The sequence below is a fragment of the Trypanosoma grayi genome, assembly GCF_000691245.1.
Source record: "Trypanosoma grayi strain ANR4 Tgr_13_V1, whole genome shotgun sequence".
NCBI classification, from domain to species: Eukaryota; Euglenozoa; class Kinetoplastea; order Trypanosomatida; family Trypanosomatidae; genus Trypanosoma; species Trypanosoma grayi.
Genome location: NW_008825632.1, coordinates 1 through 21,807, shown reverse-complemented (window position 1 = coordinate 21,807; position 21,807 = coordinate 1). Strand labels below are relative to the sequence as shown.

The 21,807-nt window shown below is 56.7% G+C and overlaps 9 protein-coding genes across 9 annotated transcripts; all 9 read right to left on the bottom strand.

Annotated features, from left to right (window-relative positions):
- Positions 1 to 238: 238 nt before the first annotated feature.
- On the bottom strand, positions 239 to 1,252 carry DQ04_00131080 (DNA-directed RNA polymerase II subunit 3; the record flags this gene model as incomplete). The annotated part of the gene is made up of 1 exon (XM_009308235.1): positions 239 to 1,252. One exon carries the CDS (start codon positions 1,250 to 1,252, stop codon positions 239 to 241), a length of 1,014 nt encoding a protein of 337 aa, XP_009306510.1.
- Positions 1,253 to 1,745: 493 nt separating this feature from the next.
- DQ04_00131070 (flagellar associated protein) lies at positions 1,746 to 3,827 on the bottom strand (the record flags this gene model as incomplete). Its single annotated transcript, XM_009308234.1, has 1 exon — positions 1,746 to 3,827. One exon carries the CDS (start codon positions 3,825 to 3,827, stop codon positions 1,746 to 1,748), a length of 2,082 nt encoding a protein of 693 aa, XP_009306509.1.
- A 421-nt stretch (positions 3,828 to 4,248) lies between these two features.
- Positions 4,249 to 5,676, bottom strand: DQ04_00131060 (transmembrane protein 180; the record flags this gene model as incomplete). The annotated part of the gene is made up of 1 exon (XM_009308233.1): positions 4,249 to 5,676. The coding sequence occupies one exon, from the start codon at positions 5,674 to 5,676 to the stop codon at positions 4,249 to 4,251; it is 1,428 nt and encodes a 475-aa protein (XP_009306508.1).
- A 1,290-nt stretch (positions 5,677 to 6,966) lies between these two features.
- Positions 6,967 to 7,587, bottom strand: DQ04_00131050 (hypothetical protein; the record flags this gene model as incomplete). The annotated part of the gene is made up of 1 exon (XM_009308232.1): positions 6,967 to 7,587. The coding sequence occupies one exon, from the start codon at positions 7,585 to 7,587 to the stop codon at positions 6,967 to 6,969; it is 621 nt and encodes a 206-aa protein (XP_009306507.1).
- A 345-nt stretch (positions 7,588 to 7,932) lies between these two features.
- DQ04_00131040 (hypothetical protein) lies at positions 7,933 to 9,450 on the bottom strand (the record flags this gene model as incomplete). The annotated part of the gene is made up of 1 exon (XM_009308231.1): positions 7,933 to 9,450. One exon carries the CDS (start codon positions 9,448 to 9,450, stop codon positions 7,933 to 7,935), a length of 1,518 nt encoding a protein of 505 aa, XP_009306506.1.
- A 441-nt stretch (positions 9,451 to 9,891) lies between these two features.
- DQ04_00131030 (hypothetical protein) lies at positions 9,892 to 12,480 on the bottom strand (the record flags this gene model as incomplete). The annotated part of the gene is made up of 1 exon (XM_009308230.1): positions 9,892 to 12,480. One exon carries the CDS (start codon positions 12,478 to 12,480, stop codon positions 9,892 to 9,894), a length of 2,589 nt encoding a protein of 862 aa, XP_009306505.1.
- A 179-nt stretch (positions 12,481 to 12,659) lies between these two features.
- DQ04_00131020 (SNF2 DNA repair protein) lies at positions 12,660 to 17,279 on the bottom strand (the record flags this gene model as incomplete). The annotated part of the gene is made up of 1 exon (XM_009308229.1): positions 12,660 to 17,279. One exon carries the CDS (start codon positions 17,277 to 17,279, stop codon positions 12,660 to 12,662), a length of 4,620 nt encoding a protein of 1,539 aa, XP_009306504.1.
- A 309-nt stretch (positions 17,280 to 17,588) lies between these two features.
- DQ04_00131010 (hypothetical protein) lies at positions 17,589 to 18,380 on the bottom strand (the record flags this gene model as incomplete). Its single annotated transcript, XM_009308228.1, has 1 exon — positions 17,589 to 18,380. The coding sequence occupies one exon, from the start codon at positions 18,378 to 18,380 to the stop codon at positions 17,589 to 17,591; it is 792 nt and encodes a 263-aa protein (XP_009306503.1).
- A 490-nt stretch (positions 18,381 to 18,870) lies between these two features.
- Positions 18,871 to 21,594, bottom strand: DQ04_00131000 (putative protein transport protein Sec24A; the record flags this gene model as incomplete). The annotated part of the gene is made up of 1 exon (XM_009308227.1): positions 18,871 to 21,594. One exon carries the CDS (start codon positions 21,592 to 21,594, stop codon positions 18,871 to 18,873), a length of 2,724 nt encoding a protein of 907 aa, XP_009306502.1.
- Positions 21,595 to 21,807: the final 213 nt, after the last annotated feature.

Genomic DNA, 21,807 nt, shown 5'->3' with positions numbered 1-21,807 from the left:
GTAGTAGTAGTAGTAGTAGTAGTAGTAGTAGTAGTAAAAGTAATCGTGGGGATGTTGGTGGTGCTTAAGGCCGTGACGGTCGTCAGCCCATCAGTTNAACACAAAACAAGTAGAGAGAAGGGAAAAAAGTGAACGCTGCCCGAGGCGAACGGTGTTAGTAGTAGTAGTAGTAGTAGTAGTAGTAAAAGTAATCGTGGGGATGTTGGTGGTGCTTAAGGCCGTGACGGTCGTCAGCCCATCAGTTCATCACGAAGGTGAGATTATCTTCCGCCCCCTCCCGCTCCACGATGTCTTCGTTCACAACAACAGGCGCCGTTGGGGCCCCGCCAATGGGGCGCGTCTGCAGCGTCTCCTCCGCGTTAGGATCCTCCATGAGGCCGGCGCGAACCCGCTCGAGTTTGCGGCGCATCACGTCGATGGCGTCGTACAGGATTTGCAGCACCGGCAGCACACCGGTCGACTCCACCGTAAAGGTGAAGTCGTAGTAGCCGCGTTTGCTCTTCTTCTGGCGCACCAACACGAGTGGTTCCGTCAGCTTGTTAAACGGCGGCTCCTTCGACATGCATTCGCGGCAGAAGATGCAGGCGTCCGGGTCGGCAAGGAGCACCTGCGCCGTCCGGTCATCGTAGCGGAAGACCTGCCGCGGGCAGCGCTCCACCCACTGCCGCCGGGACTCCTCATCGAGTTTCATGAAGCCGTCCGTGTTGAGCACAATGTCCGGCGCGTAGCGCATCGCAACCGTCGCCACCGGCATGAACTTGGCGTGCGCCTTGCCGATGTTCTTGCGTATCACCACGCGGAGGTTCAACTCCTGTGAGCGTCCGAGCGTCAGCAGCCACACACCACGCTCCTCGGAGCTCACGGGGTACACCTCCTCGTCGTCGATCTTAAGCGCGTCGACGAACACCTGCAGGCTGTGCTGGTCCGCCGGGCAGCGCAGGTTCAGTTCGCCCGTGATTTGGCAATCCGCACAGCCGCCGCCGCCGCAGAGGCAGTCGCGTGCGAACTGCATCCGCCGCGCCTTCATCGAGTAGAGCGGGACAAGGCCTAGACGGTGTGCGATCATCTCATCAGGGAGAACCGATGTGTTCTGAATGATCGTCACCGATTCAATGCCGAGCACGGGCACCTCTGCAAGCAGCACGCGCCGCAGACCATTGGCGAAGGAGTTGTCCACCTCCGCCACCTGGAACTCCAGAGTCTCCCCTGCCGAGTGTTCGTGTTTCCTGCAGTCTAGCACCTTCACCTTCATGGTGTGCGCGTCTTACTCCGATGCACCTAGTTCCCTACCTCTCAACCACCACCAACATAAACAACAACAGGCAAGCAACAGGGTGTATACGTATTATCTAGAAGAGGGGGGGGGGGGNGCACTGCTGCTGCTGCTGCTGCCGCCGCCGCAGACAAAATGGAACAGCAGCACCATGAGGAAAGATGGTACCGCCATGAATCTGCACACCGCGGAAGCGGCTAGAAACAACAATGACAGAGACATTTCCCTATTGGGGGGATGTGTGAAGGTGGTAAAAGAAGAAAAAAAGACGCGATTCACATACGAATCAAAGCAGAAGGCAAGTAGGCGATCGCTACACTACTGATGAGTGTGACACTTCAACTCCACTTTCCTGTTAGCTTTGACGTGACGAGGCCGCGCATTGCGTTTCTCCCGTCACCTCCCTCCCTCCCCTCCCCTCCCTCTAACGACAGAAGTGTCTACATCGTCCAGCTCGCACCGTGCACGTCCTCTACTCACGCAGCTGGAGGTAGAGGTGCTTAAGCTGCCGCGCCTCCCATCGCACGGTGTTCTTTGTGGAGGTGTCCTGCTTTGTCGGGTCGGGATGCACAAAGGCAGGAATCTTCTCCCCGTAGTGGTCCGCCTGATCGAAGAAGTTAAGAATCTCATCGAAGGTAGCGTCCTTGAGCACCACCATATGCTTCGCGAGGTGCATTGCGAGGGCGAGGAAGCACCGCTTGGCGTAGAACCACGTGTCTGTCATGATCTTGCGGTGGTACGGCTCCAGAGATTTGATGATGCGCGAGATACCGAATTCAAAGTTGCCCTTGGAGCAGTACAGAGTACCAATGACAAGGTTCACAATGCAAAGGTGCAGAGGCTGCTTCTCTGGATCGGCGTAGGTCAACTTCTCCTCCTCGCGCTCAATGCGACGCATAATATCCTCCGCCTTATCATTGAGAGCGGTCATGATGTACGCCACACACAAGTTGGCCAGCACGATTGCACTGCAGTTGAGGAGATTCTCTTCATTTGTCTCCACCACAGGCTCGTAGTAACGAATAGCTTCACGGAACTTCGTCTCCTGCATGAAGAAAACGTGGGCAACGTTCAGCTTCCAAATCTCATGCTCAGAGCAGAACTCCGCCGACTGGCGAAAGAGCTTCTCCACCATAGGATAGTTTTCGATCTCCCAGTAGATGTTCGCCTGTGCCATTAGTACAGGAATATACTCTTCCAGGGCGTCATCGTAGTTTCGCAGCGCTGAACGAACGCTGTCCTTATCATGACTCTGTTTTGCGTCTTGCAGCTTTTTGGTGAGTTTGCGAAGTTGATCAATATGATTCTGTGCTAGAATGTCAAACTTTCGGTACGCCTCAGCGGGCGAGGTCTGCGCCGTGATAAGCCCATCAAGGAAGTCGTAGAGGGATTGGTTCTTCTGGGAGAGGTACTTCCAACTGAGGTGCGGGTTCTCCGCCAGCACGTCGGCCGCGAGGTCAAAGTATTGGTACTTGCAGTAGAAGAGGAGAAGGTTCTGAAACGTCTCCGGTGGAAAGGGTGGGTTCTGCAGCAAGAAGTTGAGTTTGCTAAAGCCACTAGAGGGGTCCTCCGGCATGTTCACGAGGGCGGTGTTGTGGAGCGTGACAGGGTCCAGCTCCTCCTGGAGGCGTGGTGGCATGTCGGTGAGGGCCTCCTTCGCAGCCGGCACGTTCTTCATCATGAACTCTATTGCCGTCTTGAGGTTAAAGGCCTCAACAAGGGCCGTCTCCTTTAGCAGCTGCGTGTTGCCCACAGAGCGCGCCTCATTACCCTCCGTGTTGCTGCCAATGTTGAGCTCCGGGTGCTCTTGGATGCCGCGCTCAATGATCTCTGCGATGTGCTTCAGCGACGGGCCGTACTGCTGCATGCGGTAGTACGTCAACGCGACGTTGTAGGCGAGGTCGGGCTTAAAACCGAGGCCGGCCTGTGCCTCCTGGAACTTGGCCAGCGCCTCCTCGTGGCTCCCCTCGTTGCACAGCACGCAGCCCTGCAATATCGTCACGTCGGGGTCTTCGGCCGGGCACTTCTCGAGGAACGATTTAGTTTGCGGGATCTCCTCCTGCTCATATGCGATGGAGGCCTGCAGCTTTATCAGCCGCATTTCATACTGCTCAGATTCTATCATGCCGCACATCTTGCTCGCCTCTGCGTATGCCCCCGCCTTGTAGAGCGCCTGGCAGAGGTACACGCGGTACTCCTCCACGTTGGGGCAAATCTTCACAAGCTGCTGGTACATCCGCGCTGACTCCGCGAAATCGCCAACGTGGTAGTAGCAGTAGGCAATAAGAGAGATGGCAGCACGACTGCGGGGGAACTCCTCCAGCTGCTGGAGGAGAATCTCTATTGCCTCGTCATACTGATGGTCACGGATGTAACCGTACACCGTGGAGGTGAAGTTACCATCCTGCACCTGTGCCTGTATGCGGCCCAACGTCGTGCCGCCGCCCGAGGTGGTGGTCGGCCGCATGCCGCCCGACATTGTGCTGCCAAACGCGCCACCTGTCCCGCTGAAGCCGCCCTGCGACCGCATGCCAGTAACAGGCCGAGAGGACATTTGATTTCTGTCTTTATTTGTTGTCTCACACTTTTTTTTTCCTTTCCTGGGTATGTGCGTGTGCGTGGTAGTTCTTTCCCTGAAAGATGTCGATGCTCCCGCAGCAAACTCTACTCTGATCCGATCACAGTACAAAAAAAAAAAACTAAACATTAACAATGCCAACAACGAAAACAACAGCAACAAGAAGGGGAAAAAATGCAAATTTGCAACATGGTTAGCTGTGTTATGAGCACATGGAGACGCACACACACACACACACAGCCTCCCCCCCTCCCCCCCACAGCTCTCGTGGATGCAGGTCCATGTGTCCCCACTTCCCCCACTTGCCGTTGCCATCACACCACCGGTACNCCCTCCCCCCCACAGCTCTCGTGGATGCAGGTCCATGTGTCCCCACTTCCCCCACTTGCCGTTGCCATCACACCACCGGTACGTCCCCATCGGCGCGTTTACGCACCGCCATAAGCACAAACTGCAGATGGTACCCGTCGAGGTTGTAATACAGACCCCAGCCCCACAACGCCAGCAGCGATGTGAAAAATGCCGTGCCGCCGGCAAGCCACGCAGCGCCCTCGAGGCGGGTTGCATTGTCCTGGCACATGTGTACCAGTAGCAGGCACGTCAGCGCCAGCGACAAGGACTGAAACGGCTTTGACACTATCGTGAGAAGTTGTTGTGTTGGAGCCGTCATTCGGTGTAGACGAGCAAATATGACGGTGTCCTCGTCAACGAGGTCGCTAAGGACCAACGACTGGACGTGGCTGACCGTGTCCGTCAATAGACGGTTCGAAAATAGCAAGAGTATGACGAACCTCGAGGACGTCTTCACATCCCCGTGAAACACGAGTGCACGATCGCACAGAGCTACTGCGATAAAAAGTGCGCCCACAGACGCCCTTAACAACAAAAGAACACTAACCAGACGCTTCTTTCCAATAGCCTTGAGGAATGGAACGGCGGCGGCAATGACCATATGCGGAGTCACATACGCCAGCAGCAGCATGAGGGCCCGTACGGGGAGGGACACAGTACTGCTGCACATGGTCAAGAAGACGTTGAAGAAGCACGTCGCAAAAACGTCGTTGTATTCCTGCAGTGTCCACAGCAACACCGCGGCTTTCATACTGCAGCGGTTCAGGGTCTGCTGCGCAAACAGCTTCAAGTCCTGCAAACTCTCCGGCGTGCCCTCCACCCACACCGTCTCCTCCGTCTTGAGCTGCTGGCGACCGCAGGTGTAGAGAGCAAGCGCCGCGGCAATCGCACATATTGTTGTAAACCAGCGGAATGCTGAGAAAGCATCCCCGTCAGTGCTCTCCAGCTCGCTTAAGTAACACGCCAGAGCGACGGCAACTCCGCCCAGCACGTCGTACACCTCAGCGCCGAGGTCGCCCGGTTGCAGCTCCCCCCGAGACAGAGTCTCCAGCGCCGTCCTACAAAGGCCCAAGAGTTTGTCGTACACTGCCATCATTAGCGTAAAGCGCACGGCGGGGTGCAAGAGTGACGCACTAACAGGGAACCACAGCAATGCGAATGCCATCGCCCAAATAGGACCGCAACACGATAGTCGCCACATCTGGACGCGCGTGACCGAATAGGAATACACATTTCCGCAGCGCCTCTCAAATGCCACTTCCTTTACGCCGTTCCAAAAGGCGTATAGAAGCTGGCCAAGCACAAAATACCACAAAGTGGCACGACTGTCACTTCCTACGGTGCCCTCCTCGACGTTGGCGAAACCGTGGCCCACGGCCGGTATGTGCTGCCTCAGAAACAAGTCCGTGTAAAAGGAAAGGAACACAGCATGGAGCAGGCTCACGAAGGCACCACCGACATGACTAAGCCTCATGCCGTCTACCACGCAATCACCTTTTTTTTTGTTTTGGTGAAGAATAAAAAATAGTCACAAAATGAGAGATACACATTGCAGACACATGTCACGCATACATCCAGAAAAGCAGAGAAGCACGGCAACACCAGCTCGCAGGCCAACGGCCACGCAGCGCAGCCAACATTCGTCGCGGGCCACGGCAACGTCCCACTGGGCACGTCAACCTCATGGGGCAGTGGATCGAGTGAAAGGGATGCTCATCTCCCATAAAACAACCAAATTTGTCACGGAGAGGAATCCCATTACACAACACATCCACACCTGCCGCTGCACGACTCTCGTCTTTTACTGTCGATTTGCCGCAGTTCAATTCGATATCATGGAGCGGGAGGCCATAAAAGTAAGCCTTCGTCGCACAATTGATGTTTTTTTTTTTTTNTTTTTTTTTTTTTGGCCCTGCTGTCGCTCTGTTTCTGTAACATAACCACCACCACAGCAGCCCTTGCTCATTATTCAAATGGTGTCTGGACTCCAACGTCACATTCAGCCGCTGCAGCGGCTCATGCGGCAAAGGAGAGAGTGTCTCGCCGTATACTCTCAGCACCGCCTCGCACTACACGTAAACAGCACACCTGTTCTGGCCCGCCAGACCCACCACCAGCAGCCGCCGCCTCCAGACGATATGGCAGCGCCCCCTTACACTCGCCGTGGTGACCGGCAGCAGCGGTGTCATCGCACATTGCCTTCTCTGGGCATGTTCTGCTTCCGCAGCCCGGCTCAGCGCACTGTCCACAACAAACCCTTCACGTGTGGTACTCCATACGCCCTGATCACCGCCACAGCAAGCGTACGACACCTGAGGCCGCTGCCCCACATGCAACTTCCCAGGATGAAACTGTTCATGTCTTGTGAGGTCCTGGCATGTTTTCTCTTCCGTTTCCAGGGGACGGAAAAAGGAGCCAGAGCAGTAAAGGAGGACCGGACAGAAAGGCAAAGCGACTCATACCAAATGTGATAAAACAGGACAAAACGCGGGGAGAGGGCTTAAACGTACGCACATGTTGCACTAAGTGTTGCATTTGCACAATCAACTATGAGTCAAAGAACGAAAAATATGCTTCTGCGAGAACCCTCGCCTACAAGCGCAGCGTGGGCATGGCGTCGAGAAGTCATATTGAAACATCACGTCCCGTATTTAAAAATACTACGTAAACGGACAAAAGCCTTCGCCCTTCACCCACCCACCCACATTTCACGCTGGCCATCTTCCATCTTCCCTCACATATACACCCGTAGGATCCCCACTCATTAACCGTCATCGTCGCTGTCATCTGAACCGGCACCATATTCCTCGATATACTTCTCGTAGTTATAGTTGTCCTCGTTGTCGCCATCACCGTCATCTCCTTCCTCGTTGTCGCCACCACCGGCACCACCTTCCTCGTTGTCGTCACCATCCTCATCTTCTTCCTCGCTCTCGGCATCGTCTTCATCTTCGTCATCGACGTCATCGTCGCATTTGTGGGCCAGCAGCGCCTTGAAATTCGCCCCCTCGTCCGCGTACACAGCCCTGCGCATTGTTTTGAACTCCTCCGAGTGCCGTTTCTCCAGCAACTCACCGTCCGTGACGCCGACCGAAAGCATTGGCCGGCCTGTTGAGCTGACCGGTGCGACAGGCCCCTCGCTCTCCCTTGCCAACTCCTCCTTCATATGCCGCACGAGCGCATTCACCTTTGGGTCCCACGTGGTGCCCGTTTCAGCGTTCGCCTCCTTCGAGCCGTCGATAAAGTTGCCCTCCTCGTCGAATTCCTCGTAGGCGTACGGTGTCTTTGGCTCCGTTATGCGCATCGTCACCGGGTGCAGGCGCCGGTACTCCTCGTTCTCCTCGAGATTTTCCTCATCCCAAAGAACACGCTTCCGTTGAGCCATGGAGGAACTTACCTGAACGCTGCTCTTATTCTTGGTTGTTGCTTTTTTTTTGTTGTTGTTTTTCGTCTTCTTGTTGCTGTTTATGTGGTTTATCGCGCGTTGTCCCTGGTGCCTGTTAGTGGTGGAGGAGGGCAAGGTGCTTTTCTTTCTTTTCCCTTCACATGGTCGAAACATGTTCGTTGTTACGCGAGTTGAGAAAGAAGTCAAGGAAAAGAGACGAGTCCTGTTCAATAAGAAAACGAAAAAAACAAAGGAGCGAGGGGGGGGGCATGAGCTGCTGCACACGGCTTACCCATCATGTCCTGCCGCAGAAATGTTTAGCACTACACCTGGTGTTTGTTCCTGTCAAGCCGGCGGAGGCCGGGCCGATGGCGGCACAATGCGCTCCGCCATGGCAGGCGGCACGTAGCGGAAGATTACACCAGCGCGGAATGACGGCGACTTCGAGTTCGTCAAGTAATCCGTCTTAGTGGGGAATCGCGAGGGAATAGGAAAACCGTGAAACAGATGCATCAGCGCCGGTGTGGCGTCCTTCTGCGGCGCCCGTGCGGTGGCAGACGAGGTCACTGCACTGGCCCCCTCCGTCTCAGCAGCGGGTGGAGGCTTCACAGTTGACAGCGAAGAGAGCTGCGCCTTCTTCATCGCCAGCCGCTCCTTCAGCGAGGCGGCCGGCGTCGCGTGCTCGACGGCAGCTGGGGCCACAGAAGCGCTTTGCATAGCCTGCTGCTGCTTCTTTTCGGCGAGGCGCTTCATTATGCTGTCACGGGGAGACACGGCGTTTGAGGGCGTCGCTGTGGTTGTCACTGAGCTGGGGGCGGCTTCCTTCGCAGCGGAGCCCCCCCGCTGTTGTTGCTGTTGTTGTTGTTCTTGTGTTTGTTGCTGCTGTTGTTCTTGCTGTTTTCGACGCCGAGCCACAAGGGCTCGCCGAACGCCTTCATCGTAGTAGTCCTTCTGCTCCTTGGAGAGTTTATCCCAGAGTTTCGATAGCATATCCAAGTACGCCTTCTCCTCTCCATCCGATGCAAACGACTCCACCGGTTTCCATACACCCGGCTGCAGATGATCGGGAAGACCTTCCACCACCTTGACCGCATCCGTCGCGTCACTGCCTTTAACAGCACCCGATGGCTTCCTGTTTGCGCGTCGCTGCGACGAAAACTCCATCGAGCACATACTTTCACCAATTGGCAACATTGAGCGAGCGAACGTCAGTGCCTTTGTTGCTTCCGCCACACTTTCAAAGAGTACGTACGCCACCCCTTTCATATCTTCAGCCTTGCTGCTGTCAACGTTGCACGCAACAATGCGACATGTTTCGCCGTGCTCCTCGAACCGCGCATTAAGCGCCCGCTGAATATCATCAAACGTGGTCGCTCTCGGTATACCTAATATCTTCACCTCCTCACTAGGTATCGCATTGGCACCCACTGAGAAGGGGGTCCCGCACCGAAAGCAGTCCTCCCGCTTCACGGAATTTAGGTTGCTGCACACCCCGCACTCCCAGTCCGTTGTGGGGCGCTGCAGCACGCCGTGGTCCGCATGCACACTGAACGGCTCGGAGCTCAGCAATGCTGAGGCGGCCCCGCCATTGCGGAGGCCACCCGACCTGTGCCACCGCCTCGAGCGCGAGCGACTATGATTGCTGCTGTTGCTATCAGCACTGCTACTACTGCTGATGCTACTACTGCTACTGCTTCGGCCACTGCTTCTCCGTGAGGGACTGCGGTACCGTTTCCTTGAGGAGCGTCGGTGCCGTGAGTGCGATCGCCGGTGCCTCCTGTGGCGTGACCTCACCTCCGGCCTGCTGCGTCGACGGTGTGTTCGCTCGCGTGGTGGTGTTCCCCTATCGCGAAAATCCTCCATGGAGTTCACGTCTGCTTTTCAAGTAGGAAGAAATAAACTTTCCTCTTTCTTCTTTTGTATTTTTTTCCCCTCTTTCCTTACTGGATAAACACGCTTTCCGTCACGTGAAACTCCGTGATTTCAACTGGCAAATTCCAGCAAACGCACACACAGGTCACTGTATTTATATAGAAAAGAAGCTGTTTGTTTGTTTGTTTTGTTTTGTGTGTTTGAGCACGTATATGTGTGATGAGCTGTCCAGTGGGGAAAAGAGCACCTGTCACCACAGTAATGACAAGCGAGGGGCTGCAAACGACACACACAAACACTCTCACACACAGGCACGCACATGCACACGTGTCCAGACCACGTTACTCCCAAAGAATAACAACGGTTCAAGCGCATTGCATACAAGGAGAAATAAATAGAGCCAGCAACAAACACATAACAAGCTCCACACACTCACGTCGCTCTAGCCTCCTCAACTTTTATCTCTTGCAAGATCCTCTGCACCACCCGCTCCGCCTCCGCCTCCGCAGCCTCAATTATAGAGCGCTCCCTCTCTTGCTGACTCCACGTCTTATCCGTCTCCCGGCGCTGCGCCAACTCCGCCATCTTCGCCTTGGCGCGGCGCTGAACGGCAGCACGGATGCCCACATCGCCCAGCAGCTCACACACCGCCTCGGACACGGCACGTGTAGCGTCCCGGTAGTTCTGTGCATAGTTCTTACCCCCCGCACGACTGTCCGCCTCAAGCAGCTCTGTACCAGCTGTTGACACCGCGTGTGCGAGGGAATCAAGCGCTGCGGACTCTATATGATAATAATCGGCACACGGGCCGTCCTCCTCCTTGTCTTCCTCTCCCCCCTGTTTTTGGTGTCGTTTCTGCTTGTGCGACGCTGACACACTCTTGGCAGTGGGACTTCCATCACCATCATCATCGCACCGCGCCCCCGTAGAGTCAGTCGGGCGCAACGAGAAGAGCGGCACACGCGTGGGGAACAGCGTTGTGGGATCGACGCCCGCATCATCATTGTCGTCTCCGCGGTTGAACATGCGGTAGCCATCGGAGCGCGCCACGATGCCCGCACGAATCGAGGTGAGGAGCGCTTCTGCCACGGTCCACATCTTGTCCTTTGTCACCCAGTACTCTAGCCTGAACACCGGCTTCGCGTGTGACTTCGCGTGAATTGCCTCAAACGGAAGGCAGTGAACCGCGTTGCGCGCTAGTGACTCCGCTTCACGCGGGCCCTCGTACTGCAACCACACAGGCGCACCACCTTTCGTCCCGGCACGGTCTCCGGCAAATCGGCTCTCAAGTGCCTGCATGCACACCGCAAGCAGGTCAAGTTGGAGAACCCACGCAAAGTGCAGACTCGCTGGTGGAAAAGGCCCAGAACCCACACGCTGTGACGCCGTCCCCACGTGCGATGAGACGTACTTCTGCAGGGCCGTGACAATGCTGTGGTAGAGCGACTCTGACGCATCGGCATCTCCTGGCGCAAAGGCCTGCATGCCGCCATCAAAGACCGAAAGCGGTGCCACATTGTCGCGAGCAGAACGGCGGGATTTCGGTTTCTTGGAGGGGGGAGACAAGCGGAAGTTGTCCATGCCGACCACCTCAAAGGATGGCTGTATGGCCTTGCGCTCCACATTCTCCTCGAACGGCTGCGTTGCACGTCGCTGGAGAAGCTCCATAACGAGGCACATGATGGCCTCCTCCACTTCAGCCTCATTCATCGCCACCGCTGATCGCTGATTCTCGCTGTCGCGGTCATTGGTGGGTCCCGGTGTCCGCTTAGAGATGCGCGTGGAATTGGGCATGCACGCCCGTATCGTTGCCGCGTCCCCAACGCCGTGCTGCCGCCGCAGACTCGACAACCGCTCCGTATCCCTCGTGGTAAAATCTGTTTCCTTTGCCTTATCGAGGAGGTCCGCTGCAGTAGCAGGAGCGTGGCCACGCAGCAACGCAAAGGCACGCACAAGCCGCTCCACCGCCTCAGAGGTCTCACGGAGCTCTATGATTTTCGGGTCCTGCATTGGGTCCCGCGACGGCAGCGGCGGCGGCACACCAGCGAGAACACGCTCCACAGCGGGAAGCGGCAGCGACCTGCTCGTCTGCGACAGCGTTGGCCGCACTGTCTCCACAGCTGGAAGCGAGAATGTAAGTTGGGGCACAGCCTCTGTGCGAGAGATGCTTGGCAATGGAGGCAGCGACTCCATGGTTACCGGACTAGCCGCAGCAGCAGCAGCCGCATCATTGCAACCATAACCCCCAATACTAGTATCGCCATTCGTATCCTTCTTAGTGACGGTGAGTGCTACTGCGGTAGCTGCTGCACCCTTACCCAAGGGCACTACAGATGTGGGCTCCTCACGTTGCGCTTTATCTCTCACGAGATGCTGTGAGAGAGTGCTAAAAACGCTGCTTGCAGCATGCGAAGCAACATCTTCACGCTCCGCCAAAATAGGTGCAGTAAGCGACGTAAGATTTTCGTCTCCTACATTCGACTCCGCTTCTGTGGTAGCAGTGGCCACAATCGCAGCCCTCACAACACTCTCTGTTGTTGCAGAGCCTATCCGCACCGAACCCTCCGAGCTCCCCGGAAATGCAACGTACGACGCCAGCTGCTGAAACCCCTCCTTGCTCGGTGCGTCGATACCCATCTGCTTCACCTCCAAGTGGGACATAAGTGTGTCAGTGGAGGGCGACGGGTCTCGCGCCCCCGGCGACGCATTCAGAAGGGAGGCACGCATCTCTTCTGGTGGCCCAGCAGTAGCAGTAGTAACAGTAGCAATAGAAGCAGCAGCAGCAGCAGCAGCAGAATTTTCAGAGAGGCTTGAGGATGTGCCAATTGATGGTTGTTTTTTCTGGACCGTCGAGTTCGTCCGCCCTTCCTGCACCGCTACCGGAATGGGCATAGGAACAGGTGGATGCTGCTGCTGAACCAACACAGCCACGGATCTAACCGACATGGATGACGGCGACCGCGAAGAGTTCGACGTGGAGCTAGAGGCTGTACCCTCAAAGGAGTCCTCGTACGCGCTCATTGTCGCTTACTGTTCGACACCATTCACAGGAAGAGACAAGCAAAGAAACAACGAGAAATCAAGTGCACGATGCAGGGAAAGATGCGCCAGGCGATGCGGCAATCACCATACAGTGGCTCTCATAGGCATACACGCACAGAGATACACATCGAATGCATCGCCCCTGTGCAACTCACATGTCACTTAATGACACGCACCGCCGCCCCCAACGCCGTGACTCCCTTGAGGAACTCATTGGTCACGCTCGTCAGCTGCATGCCCTCACGCGTGCCACGCTTCACTTCGCTCACCCAGAAGCTGTTAGGCGGCGGCGGCAGAATGCTCATCCCGTTCTCCTCATCCTCCACCATGACCGTGAGTGACTCCACGCTGCTGGTGCCGTACACTTCGCAGTAAGCCGCCCAGTAATGCACTGAGCGCAGGCGCAGCACCTCCTCCGACTCTATCAGCTCTCGGTGTGCGCGTTCGCCGAGACTCTTCTCATTCGAAGATTTGCTGCTGTCATCAACCTCATCGTCGGAGTAGCAGGAATTGAACGTCGACGATGCACTTGAGTCACGAGTAGAGTCGGAAGCTGATGAACGCCTCTGCCGTTTCCGCGCGCGAGCACGGCGAGCGACAGAAGCAATACTAGCAGATGTGGAAGAGTTTGAAGCATCACCGCTTCTGCTGCTGCTGCTGCTGATGTGGTCACCACCGTTCCTGGAGTGCTTTCCTTTGTGGTCTCTCCCGCTGTCTCTTCTACCTCTGCTCCCGCTTCTACCGCCCCTGCTGCTGCTGCTGCTGCTGCTTAGCGTGTCGCATTCCATCATCAAGGCATCCAACGACGCCCGAGTGAGTGGGTTTGCCAGCAGTCGTTGCGCATACTGAAGAATCACGAGCCCGTCGCACATGAACCGCAGCATAGACGCCTCTTGCGACTGCGCACTTCCAAGCAGCAGATCTCTCGCGTATACACCGCCCCCATTGAAGTTCTGTGCGATGCGCTGCAGCCCCAGCGCCACGACCACTTCTGGCATCGTCGTGATCTGCGGCCCCGAACTCACCTCCATTTCCCTCTTGAGCCAATCCGCCACCTCCTGTCTCACGTGGCTGCGCAGCATCGTCGACCACACGCCGCACGAGTCAGCCGCCAGCAGTTCTTTCAGCGCCGCCGCATCCGCAACGCCGCACTGAAGGCACACGAGGCCGAGTGTAGACACCGGCAGGCCGTCCACCAGCACGTCGATGCCGATTCTCAGCGCGTCGGAGATAAATTCCGGCGAGATGTGCACCGTGCGGGAATGACGCAGCTGCCGCAGCACCTGCAGTACATCACGGCACACGCTCGGCACGAACGCCGTCGTGAAGCTGCGCGAAACGGAGAACGCGTCAAGCAGCCCACAAAGAGCGGAAATCTGGTACAGCACACACGCGTGACGGGTGCTAGTGTGCGTCTGCACGTCGAACTCCGCGTTGTAGTGGCATCGGCTGCATTTGAGCAGAAAGTCCGGCTGTGCACGGTCGAGTAAGCTGTCGCTGCAACGCCTACAGTAGTACAACTCACGCCGCCCGCGGACGGCGCGCAATCCGAGGAACTTCGCCGCCTCTTTTACCGACAGGAAGCCGCCTGCACGGTCCCGTGCGGCACGGTACGCGCGCTCCGTGAGGCGCCGCTTCGCTGCCACGTCAGGCGGGAGCTGCGGCAGCATCAACCCAGCGAACGGCGGCCAGAGCGCCTCCAGGCATCGCTGGACCGCCACCTCCGCACGCCCACACTCGTCAGCCGGGTCGTCATTCTGCGGGTTGTTGCCGATGTTGTTTTGGGGGTCGCTAGGGGCGGCGAGGAGACATTGAAGCGCCTGCAGTGTTTCCCGCATCGCCGAACTCTTACTCAGTGTGAGCCGAACGCCAAGAAGAATGCAGTGCGGCACAAACGGCCGCGTGAGTCCCATCTCCGTCAGCGTGTACGTCACCTCAATGGGTGTCATGCGTGCGAAAAGGGAACACGGGCGGAAGCATAGCGCATCCAGCAGGGAGTCCTCCGCCGCGGAGTCCATCGCCGCCCTGCTTCCAAGCAGAGCACGCAGCTTCGCGTAGGCTGGCCTGTTTATTGTCTCCCGCATGACCTGCCCTACGCCGCGGTGAAAGAGTAGGGCGACAATTTCTGTCAGTCCACCCGCTGACTCGCACACACCAAGAAGGGTCGCGAACAGCCCGCAAAGAACATCCTGCGTCGCTAAAGAGCCTGCCGCCCCGCCCTCTGTCGCCATCTGCCGCTCTGCTATCAGCGTCATGTGGTCGACGCACGCACGCAAGTAAACGTGCAGCTGAGGCTCACACCTTTCCAGTAGCGAGCAGGCCTCTTTCCGCGCAAAGAGTTCCTGTGTGGCTGCGCTCTCCATGGCAACCGGCAAGCGCGAGATCTGCCGCTCTAATTCAAACCGCTTGCCCATCTCCCGAATCGCCTCCTCCGTGTTATCGCGCAGCAAAAAGGAGTGCTCAGCGATGGAGCGCACCCACGCAAAGGTATTGTCCGGGGCCGTAAGCGCGAAGGCCGGGCAGTGACGGGCTGCGTACTCCCGCCAGTGCTGCTGCACAGCGTCATTGTTTGGAAGTGGTGTGCGCCTTTCACGTTTCCCATCATTCCGCTCAAAATCAATTGGCACATCGCAAGGATAAATAAAGTAATTATCTTTCATATGGCGTTCGTACCGTGTGGGATCCGCCACGTCCACGATTTTCTTGTGAAGCCACGACTTGCCCAAAGCGTAGAAGAAAACAACATGCTCAAAAGTCCCATCAGTTGCGATGCGATAGATCGTCAAGGGCCGTTTCTGGCCATAGCGATAGAGACGATACGTTGCCTGAGTGTCATCAGCAGGGTTCCAGCTCACGTCGAATAGAATGCAATGGTTAGCAGCGACCAGATTGATTCCAACACCGCTGGCCTTCGTGGAGCACAGAAGTACGCGCCGTGAAGGATCGTTCGTGAAACGTTCAATGACTCGCTGGCGCTCCTGCACATCGAGACCGCCGTGTAAAACATCGGCCACAAGTCCTTGTCGCTGGAGCAGCTGCCCCAGGAGGAACAGGTGGCTCCTGTAGGTGGAGAAGAGCACCACTTTCTCCTGCAGCTCCTCACTAATGCGACGCAGGAGGGACAACGTGATCATCAGTTTGGGGGACTCTGCTGTGTCCAACTGCTGCAGCACCGCGTCGAAGCCCGCGTTGTCCAAGTCGGGTGAAGACTCCTCACAAGATGGCGAGCGTGATGACGAGCGGGACGACGAACGGGATGACGAACGGGATGCCGAACGGGATGACGAACGGGATGACGAACGGGATGACGAACGGGATGACGAACGGGATGACGAACGGGATGACGAGCGAGATGACGAACGGGATGACGAGCGAGATGACGAGCGAGATGACGAGCGAGATGACGAGCGAGATGACGAGCGAGATGACGAGCGAGATGACGTGTAGGAGGAATAACTACTCCAATCTGATCTGTCTCCATCATCACCACCATCAGTGTCATCCCCCACGCCGCCGCGGTCGTCACCATCCACCTTGCCACTCGCATTCTCCAATTTGATGGGCGCGACTCGATGCGAAGGATGCGTCAGCTCTCGTGCGCGCCGCCGCGTCAGCGCGGGGTGGCAGCAGACGTGCGAGGCCTCGTGGTGTAGCGAGAGGATATTGCGCGTATTCACGTCCCGCGCGTAGCCTCGGAGCATGGCGTGGTACGCCACCTCCTGCCGTGGCGACAGCCCAACAAGGAAGATGTACTCGCGCCGCGGGGGCAGCTCACGCTCGAGCACCTCCGGCCCGCAGTGGTGCATCGTCGCGCCAAAGAAGCGGCGCAGCGAGGCGACGCATTTCTGCATCTCCACAAACTGCTGGTACGTTGAGTCGGCACACTGGCCGCGCTCGATCGGGGTGGTGAAGAGGCGGCGAAATGGCGCCGTGTCCATGCTGCAGCCCGTCACGACCGAATACATGACATTATACTCCTCGAGGTGGTTCTGCAGCGGTGTTCCTGTGAGCGCCACGCGCAGCTGCACACCGCGCAGGTGCTGCGCGAGACCGCCGACAAGCTTCGAGTTCGTCCGCTTCAGCCGGTGCGACTCGTCGAGGATCACAACGTCAGCACTCTCCAGTGCCTCCAACAGGTGCACGTGGCTGCTAAGCGGCAGGGGTGGACGCGCACGATCCATAATGGAATAAACACGTCGATGTGGCGGCGCCTCCGCTATTATCTCCTTCCACCGCTGAAGCAGCTTCTGGTACTCCTCATACCCGAGAAGAAGAATGCCCCCATTCCGGTAGAAGTCCAAAACGATGGCGTCTGTCGCGCGGGAGCCGAGTGGGGCGTAGACGGGAAGCTGGGTATCACCAAAAAGCGTAGGCAGCATCCACTCCGCCACGCTGCACTGCCACTGGTATGTGCAGCTGCGCGGCGTCAGTACAAGGGCACGTATCGCCGGCGCCGTCACTATCGTCGTAGCAGGAGCAGCAGCGAAGTGTTGCTGCAAAAGCAGCAGGAAACTCAACGCAGTGACGGTCTTGCCAAGACCCATAGAGTGGCCAATGATGCAGCCAAACACTTCTTGGTAAAGCCGCACTCGCTCCACAAGCGGAGCTGCCCTGCTCTCGTGTATTACACGTTGCACGCCGTCGTCAACCAGTTTCCGCCACAAGAAGTGCAATGCATCAATCTGATGCGGCCGCAGGACACCCGTCAGCGGGGCTGGAATGATCAACTCTGAGGTTTCAGCATCAGCTGCTACTGCTGCTTCCCCGTTGCCCTCCATTTGTGATGTAGTTCCCTTTGATTGTGGTATTATTGTCACTTGGGTCCACCCCACCAACTCCTCCCCTTTTAGACGGATTCGTCCTTTCCTATTTATGTTTTTTTTTGTTCGTTAGTGTTCACGCATTGCGCGTGGAGAGGAGAAAGTACAAAATCACAACCTCACACGTCACCACTGTGAAGGCGCAAATTCCCCTTAAACATTTCCTCGGAGAGTGCCAAGGCACAAATACGAGAAGCTTAACAAAATCGTATTCCTTTTTCTCATCCCCACACATACAGACACAAACACGTAAGAAGACCATGGATGTTAACGCCGACGTCGTTCACGCTCCCTGGCCGTGTGCAGCGCTTCCAATACACGGTCCCCATACTTCCGCTGGATGTACACGAACCCACCGACCAGTGCCAGCAAGGGCAGCAGCATGATGGTGACTGAAGCACACCATGCAAGGAGGCCCACAACCACGTCTGACGTCCCCGATGAGTACGCGTAGATGGACCACGGCGCCGTCCAAAACGTGTAATACAGAGCTGCAAATGGATACATCAAGACATAGCCCACCAGCCACTCGAGGAGAAAGCCAACAATGAGGTCTGTGAAGGTCTCCGCGTCACCAACGTTAAAGAGGGATGTGTACCAGGCGTTATCGTAGCTTAACTGCTGCACTTGGCTCACGGCATTTGCAATGGAGTCACGCTGCTCCTGTACGAAGTGTCGCGACACGATACCATAAAGCGGCTTTATTTTAGCTAACATCAGCTCTTCCTGCCGCTTCAACACGGCCAATTCCGCCATGTTCCGCTTGTGCTCCTCGTCAAGATTTTTGATAAGGTCTTTGTCTTCCTCCTTCGTGAAGAGCCAGCCGCGCCTTTTATTTGCCTCATCCAGCGCGTGCTGTGATGCGTACAACTTGCTGTACGCTCTGCTGAGCTCGCCATCGCGCAGTTCGCGGACCCCCTTTTCCCAGAAGACGATCTGCTCCTCGCGGCTGCCCTTCGACAAACTCTTGTCGTCATACGCCGTGGTGCCCAGCGTCAGCAGCAGCAGGGAGCACACAAGCAGCAGCAGAGCAGTGGGACCCACACCAGAGATGACCATTCAACCAGATTACTGTGCTGTGAATAGACTGGTCATGCACGCATAGACGCAGTCACGCACATGACAGAGTTGGCACGTAAGTGCGTGGAAGAGAAAAGGAAAGGAAAAAGAGCACCCCGAGGACAAAATAAAAACGTACACCTGAATTTCGTTGTGCAGCAACAGCAAAAATGGTCGAGAGCAGACGCATATCGAGAGAGAGGGAGAGAGAGAGAAAGACAAAAAAAGAATGATTTTTTTGGTGTCATTCCCACACAGGCGCCTTCTTTCCCCAAGATGCATTCTACCTCGCCCTGTTTCTGACGGAATGGCGTCCCATATTACAGCGGCGATGGAAGAAACAGGAACAAGCACACGAAGTTGGTGTTGGCAGGGCCAGCCAGTCCCACCACAACGCAGCGCGTTTTATTATCCATTTGCCTCCTTCCCCTCCCGTTTACCTTCTCTCGTCTTCTTGTTTTCCTTCTCCTTGGTGCTGCGGCTCACTGCCTCACTTGCCCGAGGATTGCACCTTCTGCCATATCTCGCGCAGGAATGCGGTATAGCTGGGCAGCGTGCGCACATCGTCCTCCATCATCATCCGCGTGAGCGCCGGCTCGAACACGGTGTTTCCCTGCGGGCATGCCTCCAGCGGAGCGCTGAAGGCGCAGCGACTCCCCTCACGCAGGCGCCACACAAGCACATCAAAGCGCTCGCGCAGGGCGGCGAGCTGCTCCTCCGTGATGGGCGGCTGCGCTGACTGCGGTGCCTCCGGGCTCGGCGTAAGCCCGAAGGCCTGCGCCACGTGCGCATCGGCACGTCGCCCATACCACAGCACCAGCGTGCTACCAATGTGCACAAGGAAGATGCCGTCAGACTTGAAGAACGTCTGCGTGGGGAATATAGGAATAGGCAGCTCCTCCGGTGGCGTAAGGGGCGAGTACACCTCGTACGACCAGCCAGCATAGTACGGCAGCATCCCGTGCGGCGCTATGGACATCACCATCGACATGGCGGCCACGCGCTCGTCAGGGAGAATCGGGGTCGCTGTCGACAGCCCAACAGCTGCGTTCCTAAAAAAGCCGTGGAGCAGCTGCGGCACGAACCGCAGTGAGTCGGGTAGCATGAAATGACCACAGCGCATTCCAAGTCCGTCGTTATGCTTCTTCACCGCCCGCAGTGTTGCGAGCAGCTTGTCTGTCACCCGTTGCTGTGCCTGTTGGAATGGACTGTTAACGGCGTGATCTACTGCCATCTTGCTGAGGAAGCACGTGACACCAAGCGAGTCGGCAGAGTTCACCACTGCACTAAGAGATGGCGACACAGCAAGCTGGTAGGTGTGCACACGAATACGCCGCTCACGAGCGCGGGTTGTGTGCACAATCGCAACTTGTACATAGGCGAAGCTTAACTTGACAGTGGAGCCGACCTGCAACTGAACCGTGTAAGAGGAGTCCCCATTGGCTACAGGGAGGGCGAGGAGATCCGGCTCCCGCACGTGACAGTGGCCGTAAAAGTTCGGCACAACCAACCCATTGGAGGTACGCACACGAAGCACAGCCTCGAACGCGACATAGCGCGTCAGAATACGATGCACCTGATCCGCCACACCGTTAATGTTTAGTGGCGTGGTGCGATATATGTCACCGGATGTAAAGCGCGCCAGCGGGGCAATGGTTGTCAAGTCAACGCTTTGCGAACCGCTAACGAGCAAATCGATAGAGATATTGCTGTTTGAACAAGCCAGCGCCCGTTGCTTGTACCAATCATTTGCCGCTGCGCACATGGTATACTCCTTCGGCTGGTTCGACAGCTTCGCTGGGTCAAAGCGCTGCTTCAGTTTGCCCTCACCAATGGAAGGCATAGCGTCGATGCTTGCGACAATCTTGCCACCGCTGTTCTCCAGCATCGATATCGCAGCAGCGAGCGCTGGTCCGAAGGCGCAGCCAACATCCTTTGTGGTGGCGAACGTCTCCGGCAGCTTCTCAAAGAGGTCCTTAAGGAGGCGATAGGCGCCTTTCACATGCACAACAAGTTCGTTCACCGCACACGGCAATTCAATCGGCTCAAACTTAAAATTTTCGTCCACGTTACACAAGTCGTGCACAACATCAGGCGCAACAAGAATCCGTGGTGCCTGCAATGTGGAGGCCAAGTTGAAGAAGTACACTGTCGACGCAAATCCGACGACGCCCATGTAGAGGGCATCCTCCTCCCTCATACTCTCGAGCGCCGCTAGGACGCCCTGGCAGATGGCAGCCAGCTTCCCCGACGCAATCGCCTGGTATGAGCAGTCCAACATCAGCAGAAACGCCGGGCGGTGCGGTGGGCGGCGCAAGAACTCCGATGAGGGGAAGAAGTCCACTGAGCAGTGCGTCAACTCTGGCCTCGACATCACGTCGGTGCGCAGGCCAGTGTTTGGGTCAAGCGGGCAGTAGTACTCCGATGGAACATCATTCATCTGCTGGCACAGAATACATTGCCAGCGCCGCCCGTTGTCGCAGAAGGTAGTGAATGGGTTGATATATGCCGAGCATTTGCGACAGCGTATCATGCGGCCGCCAAGCGACGAGAAATCCACCTCCATGAGCCTCGTTTCCGCGAAGGGCTGGAACATGATGCCAAACGGCAGCTGCAGGGTGTCCGCTAACTGAGACGTGCTCGGTAGCGTCTGAAACGTTGGTCGCATTGTGAGGCGACTCACAGGTCGTATGAACGGTGGTGCTCTTGGCAACCGTGACATGTCCTCCTCCAAGTATGAGTGCAGGAACCTCGGGATGGAGGGGTGATCAAGGAATTTGCTCTTGTCATGGCACTTGGCAAGCTGTACGTCCCAGCATGTGACGCTATCCGGCGGCTGACCCTGCGTTGGTAAGTTGGTGTAGAGCTGCGGTTTGGGGGAACGCGGGGGCGTCCGTGACTTTTGACACCTCATTGGCGAGGTCACCGTCGATCTCGCCGGTGATTCATTGCCTTGCTGGAGATAGGGGGCGTACGCCTGCTGTTGTTGCTGCTGTGGCAGCTGTTGCTGTGCGTAGTTGTAATTCGACTGCTGCTCGCCCATGCCCTGAGGAGGTGGCGCCTGCTGCGGAGCAGTGGGGGCCCACTGCTGCATATTTCGTGGGTCCTCAAAGGCGTGATACAAATTGGGCGGCTTTTCGGCTTTCGCGGCGGAGGATACCCCCGTCGCCTGCTGATGCATAGCCCAGTATTCCGCCGGCATAGGGAAGCTCATTGCAGCTACGCTACCCAATAAGACTCCTACAAATGAAATATATCGGACTCTATTGTGCCCCTATCCTTAAGAAAGAAGGACACGCACTTGATGATCTGCTAATGCTGTAAACAAAACAAGCAAACAGCAACAGGTAAAGAAAGAAAAACATTTTTAAAAGACGATTCTTATGGTGAGAGGAGCACAGTGGCGTAGTCCCCAAGAGGGGGGGGG